An 11,889-nucleotide genomic window follows, 5' to 3' on the forward strand; every position below is an offset into this window, starting at 1 on the left:
TATGTATACTAACACTATGGAAGTTGAGTTGATATTTTTTATTCTCAATTTTGCAGATTAAGGCAGAAAATACAAATTTGAAAAATATGTTCTCTGCCATTATAAGATTATAATTAATAAATCATTTTCAATTACTACAGTCATATTTACTGCAAATTAAGTAAGTGTGGTGTGGTCTTCTTCTTTGAGTTGTCTGCAACACTTAACTCAAATTGGAATAATTATATGAATAATTTATACAAAAGAAAAAAGATTAAATTACGCCAAAAGCACCATGTAAAGACACTTAATATGATAGATATTATTACTATCAATGTAAATATTATTATCTTGTTGAAGCTTATATCCTTAACAGTTTTTTGTTTTGATTTTCACGAAATGTAAAGAAAAAAATGTATAACTAATACTAATACTTCGGAATGAATCGTATCAACATCTCATTATATTTTCATCATTACTTTTTCTCTTCGCCTAAAGCCTGAAATACTGCAGTAAGGAGATTTTTCGTTAATCTTGTCTTGATGTAGCTGTTGTTACTTAATTTTTCAAGGAATTTAATTAATTTTATTTATGGAAGTGTTTACTTAGGAAGTTTTAGTATAAGCTATATTCTAATTTCTTCTGATTACTTAGGTTTCTACAACAGCTAAACTCGTTTCCTGGATGTTGATTGACCATTAAGGAATCTTCACGTTCCAGTGTTACAGAAAGTACCATATAAGAAAATTTATTTGTGAGATTTTTTACAATCGTGCCTGACAACCCTATTGAATTCTTGTAATATGTTGAATATTACTGGAAATACTTCATGGGTATGTAAAATTTTAAAAAAAACACCCTATATCCTTGATTTGCTTACCCAGTGTTTCCCTACATATTTTACATAAATATCTAGCTTGTGTTCCTCTATAAAACATATATTTTAATTTATTTTATTTATTAATTTCTTTCGATTGTCGACTAGTCAATAATTGTTGTCTTTTTTAATTTTGAAATGCCAACTGTTTTATTGTTTCCTTTATATTTTGAGTATTTATAAATATCAAACATAAAAATTCAGCACTTTTGTTTTTATTTTTTATATTATTATTTTATTATTTAGTTATAAAACCATTATAGACAAGACTATTGGCACTCAAATGTACAGTGTAATTATTCTTAGGGGACTAGACGTCCCAGAATAAAATTACTTTTAATTTGATTTTCATTTCTTTCAATAATAAATACCAATTGACTTATACGTATTTTTATTTTATCCTTACTATATACCTCTGAAATAAATTTAAAAAAAAAATCATATTTCATAAACATATCCAGAATCTGAAGCTGGTTGTAATTATTTTACATTTTCCGTCGATCATTTTAGCAGTTTTTTATTTATGATAAATGTCAACGTGTTTTAAGCTACAACCTTGATGAAATCTTTCAAAATAAATTTAAGAAAAAACCTAAGTGGATGGGACTATTAGTTTCTAAAAAATATGTACCGAAAGATAAAAAAAAAAGTCACCTTACAGGAAATTTAAACAAAAAGAGGAAGGACCCAACATAGCCTGTCGGCAATTTAAAAAACTATTATATGATTTTTTTAATTCGAATAAAATTAGTTAATAAATCCATTTATAAAATTGTTACCCAATGAACATCTAACATTAATAAAATTATCTAGACTGGAAATGTGTCATATAATCTGGAAATGAGCCATAATATTAAGTATGGGAATGATCAACACAGTAGACTTCAAAGTTAAAGTAAAAAATATGATAATCACTTTCAGGATGATTCGAATTTTTAGGAAATATCGTATTTTTAAAAACCAAATAAAATAAAAAATAATATTTTTTTCTTGACCCTTAGACGATCGTACTACTTTACGAACATGCTACCAATTGAAACATATTGACGCTTTTCTTCCAAATTACATGTCCGATTTTCTTAATTGATGGATATGTTTATATTTAAATAATTATTGATTTATTTCCATCCTAATACTAGTATAAAATAAATAATTTTTAAATGGCCACTATCAAATAAAAAGTAACTTCTACTACTAATCATCAACTAAGAAAAGTTAGTTAAAAAGGACTCACCAAAAATGCCTTAGGAAGATTGCGGAAACCACATAGACAAACAATCTCTACTTTTACTTTTGTCAATAGATTTTAGTTCTTAATACTTGAAACAATGTTTACAATTAGTACAGTAATATCATGTTTCTGAACTGAATTTAAAATTGAGGATTTTCTATTTTATTACCAAATACTATTCCTACTGTCTGAAATTAATAACCTTTTTATTTTGGATATTTAAACTTTATTTCCAATTTATTATTTTGATAATCAAATTTATCCTAATAATAATATACGGAGTCCCAGCACGCAGGTTCAACCTTTAACTCCAATTAATTTACGGACTTTCAATTTGATATAAATTGGTTCTTAACAGTTGCATGAGGTTTATCTCTTAATGGTATTGTCGATTTTCTATCCTTCACCAATTTTTCTGTAGCTCATCAAACTTTGAAAATTCCAATGGATTGAGATACTATTCTTTTCGGATTACGGATTCATAACGAGCAGTTTTTGTTATTCGACACTTTCTAAAGCGAACATTTTGAACTATTTTTTTACCGATTGAATCTATTCGAATAATTGAAACAAAAAACTGAAGATGAAAATCGTTTCAGAATTAAATTTTTCGTAAGAATACGTAATCATTATTGAGGCATTTCTTAATGGAGGCATCATCATTTTTACAGCCACTTTAGTCTCCTCGGCCAGTCGAGAGCACTCAAATTATTACGATAGATTTTTAAGATAAATTAAATTCTAAAATCATTGTTGAGCTTTATTCGATTGTTCCGCACCTTTTGCACCGAAATAAATCCATAAACCGTCTAGAACTTTTTACACCTTAAGGAGGCGTTGGATCAAAAACAGTGCCCTATATGAATTCGTCTTAAAATTTTATTTCCTTCTTTAATCCGTAAAAAGAAAATAGTACATTATTGCCAAATCCAGAGTTAGGTATGTAGAAGTATAAATGGAGCACAGAAAATTAATAATATTTGTAGTACTGTGCAGCATAACAGAATTACCTAATGCATGATAAAAATAAATAAAAAAAAATGATTCTGAGGAGCCGTGGCATACGTACCTCCACTGCTGCGAAACCCCAAAGGCGAAAATGCTGCATAGGGGGATTTACAAAAAAAGCACTTATCGATCAATCGAAACTAACGGTCGACATTCGATCATCCCTATTGCGGCAGTTTGAGCTGTATCATATACAAATATAAATATAGTTCTTCCTAAATTTAATGAAGGATTAAAATGTTTAATAAGACGCAAGTGTGAACTTGCGCGCCTATTATATAAGATATACAAGACAAATATTATATTATAAACAGACAACAAACGTCTTGATAAGCTCCATCATAAATACAGATATATGCACTGCACTTATCAGAGCCAGCACATGTGAGTAGTTCAGGAAGTAAAAGCAAAAATTATATCCATCAGACCAGTATAGTTATAGCACTAAATATAGTATAGTATACTTATATATAATAGGTTGTCACTATTCAAGTTCCAGAAAATAGATCAGCTTATGTCTCGAGGTACTAATGTTAGCTAAAATAGTATTATCAAAAATCATCTGTGCTAAAAGGAGCTGATAAATACTACGGAAATCCCAAAACCTTTAAGTTAGAAACTCACTAATCACTAATTTAACGATTAGATTAAATTTTCCTTCTTGTAAAAATGACATTGAAAAAGAAATTTTTGTTTCTTTAAAGTTTAATTTGAGAACTCATCCAAAAGCCGTAAGACAAATAAAATTCAGAATTGCAAGATAAAAAGAATTAAAGCTATAATGATAAAATTGGCTAAAAATTTTTATAAATGAGTTTACTGAAGTCCATCTTCTTATATGATATATTATATTAAATTTTTGTTTCTTTAAAGTTTAATTTGAGAACTCATCCAAAAGGCGTATGACAAATAAAATTCAGAATTGCAAGATAAAAAGAATTAAAGCTATAATGATAAAATTGGCTGAAAATTTTTATAAATGAGTTTACTGAAGTCCATCTTCTTATATGCTATAAGTGCAGTTTACGTTTTTGGGTAAAATATTAATTATGATGCAACTCTGACATCAAGGTGAGATATATATTCCGTTTCTACCTATGATACAGAAATGCACGATGAAAGAAGGCATTTTATATGAACCAATTCTTTTAAGAAAGTATTTTACGCAGAAATATGTTAAACTTAAAGTGCGAGATACTGTCAATCGACTCGATCAGTCTTCATTCTGATCACAAGAAAAATACAGAATCATTTGTAAATCATCTTACTTCATCATCCTGAAGAGTGCATAACGCTCTCTCTCTTACAGAGCTTTCAACCAGTACTCGCCTAAACCTAGACTCTCGTCTCCTCAGGGTGACTGACCCGTTGAATATAAAAATGGAAAAAGTCAAATTGGAGTTTTTAGATATTTAACACTCTAGAAGAAGTCCTATAAAGGTTTTGACGAGGAATAAAGGTTATAACTATTCAGTCACAAGTATTCGTATATTAAACTATTTAGAAGTATTTAAAGTTAGTCCATTCAATAATTAATTATTTTTTATGAACATGAAATGAGATGAGAACAGAATTTTGTGATGAAATTTAGCATAGTGACTTGCCTATCGATGTCTATTGTCCATCAGAAACAATCACTGCTCATTGTTCTCGGAACATCATGTCTATCATGACACCTTCCTAGGTCACATACCAGTGAAATTTTTGGATGTGTCAAAACCAGGATTATATGGTGGACAGGTCCAGTAAAATTCATATAAGAACCACCGTCTTTTTTCATGACTTTTACTGGGCTAGTCTCCTTTATAATTCTGTTTAGACCATCGAAGAATTTTACCGGAATTTAACCTATGAAACCATGAAGATGTCACATTGATGAAGTATCCAGACGGAATGACGGGGATCCGACTACACATTTATTCCTCCGCAGTGTGGAAATATATTCCATTATTTTATTCTGGATCACACATATGTATCAGGCTTAATATGAAGTGAATGTCAAAAGTGTTAGGATTGTATTGAAATGTTTATTTCTTATTTATTTATGGCTATATAATAGTTCTTTTTAAATAATACAAAGTAATAGTTAAACAAATATTTATTAAAAGAAAACTATCATAATTTCGAGTACTTTTGTTCCTCAGTGTTAGATGCATGATTGTGTGTTTTTTATTTAGTTCACGATACCTGAACCAAAACACAACTGCTAACCGAAACCTGAACGGCTGAGAATATAATTGTAAGAATGTTTCTAATATTTATTTCTATTGTAAAATATTTCTCTTACATAATCCACTTGATATCTTACGAAAAATCATAAATTTAAGAGAATGTTATAAGTGAAGTAGGATTTTAAAAAGAAAAAAGAAATGTCGTTGAGGAAATCAAAATTTTATTTTTAAAAAATAAATAAAAAAAACATATTCGCACAAAGATTTTATTTATTGGTAATTTATTTAAACTTTGTACTTTATAAGTTTATAGAAGATTAAATACTTATCTTAATATGAATATCGAAATAACTCGAATAAATAAATGTAATTAAAACTTGGTAAGTAAGTAAATATTTATTTTGATATAAAAACAAATAAATTTAAAATAATTGGGTTCCGTCTTTAAATATTAAGTATTTTGTGTTTAACATTAAAAAAAAAAAATTGTGACTTATATTTTTTCAAACACTACATAAGTATGTAAGTATCAAAACTGACCTTAGTCGAGAAAGTCCAGACAAAAAATTATAAAAATATACAAATTATACAAATTGAATAATAAAGTAAATTAGTTTAGTTATTTTAAACATTTATATGAATGATTGCACCAACACTCCTTTCATTGCTCTTATTTATTTTTTTTTTAATTTCAGAATTACCAGTATTTCTATAAATACAGAGTTTGTAAGTTTGTATAGAACATTATTAAAATAATAAATTTCCAAATAATGTTAGCCAATCTAAATTACAATGACAATTAGAACGTCTTAATTCTTCACTTTTTTTTTTTTTTACAAAAACCTTGTATCTTACTTTACAAAACAAATACACTAATAATGTTATTTTTAAAATACTTCGTTTTTGTTGTTTTTTATTTCAGAGTAATAGATTAATTTTCTAATACTTACAGGTTTAAGAGATACTATATAAGCTTACCAACAAGTACTTTTTCTCCCTACATGAAACTTGTAATATACATGTTTATAGATACAACACTTTAAAGTTACACCAAATAATTTTTTTTCTTCATGTAATCCAAAAATTTATGAATATAACTGTTATTGTACATATGAGAAACGACATCTACTATAGCTTTTTCACCTTTGTCACCTGCCATGTTTTTCATCAGTGCAACTTGCTCCTCCACGGGAAGACCTCCCCAGTATTTCACATTAGGATCCATTAACATGGGTAAGAAGCAAGCGGAGATGGCATAACCACAAACAGCCCTTGTTCCAAAATATTCTAAAAAATCTTCGTATGTTGGAAGTTCAATATGGTCTGGTACAGACTTTCTCAAAGTTTCCCAATAGATCTTCATGAAGCTGTCCCAATACCTCGTCCTGGATTCGGAATTTGTATGCATATAAAGGAAGAAAGCAAGTTCTGCAGCAACATTTCCATAAATTGATAACTGAAAATCATATAAAATGCAATCAGTCGGAGACCCATTTTCGTTGTATTTATACATGACATTGTTATTACAAAAATCCCCATGGCAGATTACGTCAAATGGCTCATCAGGAGTTGTTAACTGATCTTTCACTAGCGCAGGTTTTTGTAAAGCCCTAATTAATTCCTCAAACATTTCTTCAGATCCATTAATTTTTTCAAATCCTCGTATACCTCTTTCAATCGCTGCATGGACCGGTATGTCGTAGATATTACTTAGTTCATAATCATAACGACACTTACTCATCTTTCCAGTCAATTCCAGAAACTTGTTCATATTCTCGTGCTTAAGAATGAAAGATAACGAATGATACTTAGCAATAGATTTTAATGCAAGCGAAACGTGATCAAAATCTAAGAATGTTCTACTATCACTGTTACGGTAATGTTTATACATGACATTTTCAAATATCATAACGTGTTCTGTTGGATTGTCAAAAGTGACATTGCTATAATGTAGTGTTGGATAACATACTTGTTCTAGGCCTAGGGTCGGCAAGATTTCTTTGTACATCACTGACTCCATCATAAACTGCACTCGGCCCTCCTTAGAGCGCTCCGGCATTGGTATTTTGATCACGAGTGGTAAAATTTGTTGTTCTCCAAAAACATTCTTCAAGACCAGATTGGCGAAGGCTAAAGTGGATGCAAACTGTGCCCCAACATTACTGTCATCCTTAGTCTTCAGCTCCTCAAACTCCACATTTCCAAATATGCCATCTTTAACCAAAGAAGGGATGACGGAAGTTAGAACCCTCTCCATGACACACCAGGCTGTTGATCCTCTTGTCTCGTAATTTTACTTTTTATATCATTCACCCTGCAATATTTGATTAGATAGCTTATCATTTTGAATAACATTGACTAACAAAACAAATTTGTATTTCTTATCTATTTTTGCGATCTATTACCTTTATCTAATTTATTTTAAAATCTAGTTTACGCTTAGTGTATTTTATAATTGATTAATAGCAATATATTTTATTTTATTTTTAAGTGTAAAAAAAATATAATTAGTTAAAATAAAATATTAAAACAGTTTAAAATTGATAAATGAAAAAATTACAAAGATTACGTTGGTTTTAATGTAATTTAAGCCAGCGCCCAGAGCCGTGCATAAGTAGCATAATTCTATTTGACATGAAATAAAAAGATCTCCTCCTTTTTAAAATTCCTATTCCCCTAGTATAAATATAGTATAAAATTTTAGACTTGAAAAATGTTCTGTACAAACGGGCTTATATCACACACTTGTCAAAATGTGATGGATCGGAGCCCAAGTGATATGGTGATCGCAACTTCTCATAGTCGACATCGTTTGATATTCTAATATAGATGAAGAACGTTTGAGAATGAATTTAACAGTTTTAGGGCTCTTTATAAGTCAGTAATTAATTTTATGATATCGATTCCGTAATGAATAAAAATGTTATGTTCTTTCCTAGAGAAAGATATAGTTCTGCTGTAGGTTACTTGCTCACACAGGGCACCATTACGATTCTTATATAAAACTGTTGCTAAAAATTAATTACCTTTAACAACATCTGCAGCTCATTTTTGCTGCATTTTTTATATTTATTTCTAAGTAACATGTGACTGTTCTACCAAATCGGGACAGATCATTCTTACTCCTTACTTTTTTGGCCGCAAAGTCCAATACAATATTTTTTTTCCTGCGACTTCGTTTTTATTCATCTGATATTTGTTTTTTAAGTAAAGCTTAATTCTGAACGGATATCTGAAAACTTCCGAGATATGTTTAATTTTAAAATTAATTGAAAAACTAACACAAATTTTCCTGGGTTCCCGTGGAAACCTTTGAGGATTACAATTAATTTTTCCTAATAATGAACCGATATATACTTTTTTTTTTGCAATAGTTTAGTGAAATAAGAAGATAACATTGGAGTAATTGTAAACTCATTTATTTAAATGGATGCTAAAGCAGAGCTATTTGAAAAGTACGGTAAATAGTTTATTACTATTTAGATGTAAGTAGGCATAATATTGCAGATTTTTCAAAATGGCCCCTGTATACTTTTAGGTTTAAAGCCAGTAACTTCTAACGTACTACTTATAACTTAACTGTGTAAATAATTAAAATATAAAGTATTAAATTCTGTAGATTTCGGTGAATCATAAGTATGTGTATGAAGGTATTATTATTATTACACTGTCGGGGTTGTCTGGTCTTAGGCGATTTCTCCAGCCTGATATATACTTTACAGAAGGCCCACGACAAGGCGTATTTATTAATAGGTTAGAAAGGAAGGCCGTGCCAGGGGATGAGCCCTGGACACTGACTAGGTAGAGGAGTTCTAGGTGAGAGAGCCTGAGGCAGAGTAACAGTTCTAGTTGCCGAGATGAAGCGGACGGACTAGAACTGTCATGATAGGAGCCAGCTTACTAGTTGCCGAGATGAAGCGGACGGACTAAGATTGGTGGAGTAAGGGAGAGGAGATAGGCCATCGTCTAAGGTGAGCATAATAAAAACCAACTCTTGAGAGAATAGATTAGCAATGAACTTCTCTATCTCAGGTAGCGTGTAAGCCACCAGTGCTATAACTAGACCCGGAGAAGGCTTGATCTGACCGTTTTTTTTTTGTTTTGTTTTTTCAGAACCCCTTTTAATCTGAAACAGCATGATGTTAATAGACATGATATTAATAATTGGCAGATTTTACTCCTTTTACTGTAGCAGGGCTAGATTTTAAGGAGGGTTTGGAGTGATAAGATGGGCTGAATTTGAGTACATGGAAGTGAGTCAAAAGTGTTGGGGCACACTTGAGGGTTGCGACGGCACTATAACTAAAACACTATAACTAAAACTAAAACTAAGGTTCAAAAAAGTGTCTGTTGCACTGTTTGTGATAGGTCACTAGTGGCACTGTTGCCATCTGATTGGTGCTGTAGAGGGCGATAGTGTGTTGAACAGCGGGTTGATGTTGATCTTCAGCGAGTCGAAGAACTTTATGTGCCTCCGTTGTATAAACTCGGGCTCAGTCGGTAGGTCGAAGATCTCGTGAAGTTGAGGTGCTTTAGTCTTCCTCAGTGATGTAGACCTCACTATTTTCGGCACCACAGTGTCCTGGAACTGTTGAAGATGGCGCTGTGCTCCGTCCCAGAGGTGAGTGAAGAGCGGCGCACCGTATAGGAGAGCCGGACGTAGTATGCTCTTATAAATTTGTAATTTTAGACGGAGTGAGAGAGCAGGTGACAGTAGTAGGTGATGGAGACGAAAGGTTTTTCTTTTTACTTGCTTTACTTTGTGGTAGATATGAGTGGATAGAGTAAGGTGGCGGTCTAATTTGATCCCGAGGTATACGATGGAGTTAGAAGGCGCTAGTGTGATGTTCCCCACTCATAAGCAGCGAGGCAATCTGGACTTCTTCCCCTTCTGCAGAGCAAATACCACACAGTCGGTTTTGGTTGGGTTTACCGTTATGTTGATATTCATCAGCTTCTCTGTGATGTCTTCACATACACTTTCGGCGTGGTCCAGTTGTGCAAGTGCAGCTGTAGCGGCATTGACACTGCTGCTATAGATGGCAATATCGTCTGCATATGCTGCGATGGTCGCTTTGCTGTAATTGTGTCCGACAATGTCCGCCGTGTAGATGGAAAAGAGTAAGTCGGTGGTGATAGGTCAAGAGTCCTCGATTGGATGTCTCTCTGGTAGTGGTCTGCGAGGAGTTCGGCCTTTTGTGCCGGGGTGAGAAGCCGGTCGCCGTCGTCAAGGCGAATAGTAGAGGATTTCTTCACTGCGCTGTTGGTCAGCTTCCAGAGCTTTCTGACATCTCCGTGGGTAGCCTGTAGTTGGTCGTGCCAGATAGCTGTCTTCCACTGCTTCATGAGGTTCCTTATCTGGCATGTGATGGAGTTCAGTGCTACTTTGAGGGCCGGATCTCTGGAGCGGTACCAGGTGTTCTTCATAGTGCGCCGGTTCTCAATGAGTGTTAGAATATGTGGTGGTGGTGTTCTTAGGTATGGTGGGGCCGGTCGGTAGGTGGGGATGGACAGTGCTGCTGCTACGCGGATGATAGCAGTGAACTGGTCTATGTAGCCATCCACCTGTTCTTTCGTTGAGAGTGTTGGCATATCCGGTAGTCGTTGGCACACTTCTTCTTTGTATTTCCTCCAGTCAGCCTCCTGGTATCTGTATCTTGTTGTTTTCGGCTCATCCGGGCGTCCGTGGATGGAATAGAGGACCAGTCGATGGTCCGACAACATGGGATCCAGGGCTGAGCAGCTTGTGATACGATGGGGCTGCCTGGTGAGGAGCAGGTCCAGCGTGGAGGTTGAACCGTTTCCAACATGGCGAAACGTATGTGTGTCCGCGTGGACCGCCGTGAACGCAGTTTTGGCTAAGTGTTTTCCTGCTCCGTTTGTGGAGGTGTTGTGCCAAAGACTATGACGGGCGTTGAAGTCCTCCACCAGCCAATGATTTCGTTTTCGTCCGCACAGTTCGAGGAATTGCCGTAGTTCACGTAGTGATGCGCGGGGTCGGCGGTAGAAGCCTGTCATGATGGTAGGCTGCCTTATGAGGACCTGTATCGTGAGGTTGCTGATCTTTATGTCATTGGTTACCAGTGGCGCTGGCATTTTCTTCCACTGGATATCATGGCGAACCGCTGAGTACAACCCCTTGTGGATCGCTATCAGTGGTGATCACGTTGTATCCTCGAATGTGCGGTGGGCGTCGCTGTAGTCTTGTGTCTGTAAGGATTACTATGGTTGGATTCACCTGGGCCAATAGCACTTCCACTTCTTCTATTTTGTTGTTTAGTCCGTTACAGTTGTAGTTTATCAGTGTGAACCTGTTCATGATGAAATGAAGTGGCTGGTCAGAGTTTGCATCATGGCTGTTATTTGGCCCATTAATTGTGAGATCGTGTGGGTGAACTGTTCGAGCCACGGGGGGATCTCGGACATAAGCTGCGGTGGAGGAACTGGGTGTGTTAGTGATGCTTCCTGTCCTGGTGTCGGTGTCGGTGTCGGTTTTTTTTTTTTTTTTTTTTTTTCTTACCTCCTAAGTTTATTTATTTTAACATTTACAATTATATACAAACTTAAATCTAATATATACACTAGTTACATTATATCTTTGTTTGCCTTAGGGCATTATAAGA

At 33.6% G+C, this 11,889-nt stretch overlaps 2 protein-coding genes across 2 annotated transcripts in view; one reads left to right on the plus strand and one right to left on the minus strand.

The window, feature by feature from the left end:
* LOC106685898 (uncharacterized) overlaps positions 1-1,240 on the plus strand; it is a 7,188-nt gene extending 5,948 nt beyond the window's left edge. Inside the window, exon 2 of the mRNA XM_014428883.3 lies at positions 634-1,240. The gene's annotated coding sequence lies outside the window, so the exon portion shown is untranslated. The remainder of the gene's footprint in view (positions 1-633) is intronic.
* A 4,396-nt stretch (positions 1,241-5,636) lies between these two features.
* On the minus strand, positions 5,637-7,568 carry LOC106685888 (uncharacterized). Its single transcript, XM_014428870.3, has one exon. The coding sequence runs from the start codon at positions 7,521-7,523 to the stop codon at positions 6,312-6,314; it is 1,212 nt and encodes a 403-aa protein (XP_014284356.1). The 5' UTR covers positions 7,524-7,568; the 3' UTR covers positions 5,637-6,311.
* Positions 7,569-11,889: the final 4,321 nt, after the last annotated feature.

This window comes from Halyomorpha halys, unplaced genomic scaffold, assembly GCF_000696795.3.
Source record: "Halyomorpha halys isolate HHAL.00 unplaced genomic scaffold, Hhal_1.1 Scaffold752.1, whole genome shotgun sequence".
Classification (NCBI taxonomy): domain Eukaryota; kingdom Metazoa; phylum Arthropoda; class Insecta; order Hemiptera; family Pentatomidae; genus Halyomorpha; species Halyomorpha halys.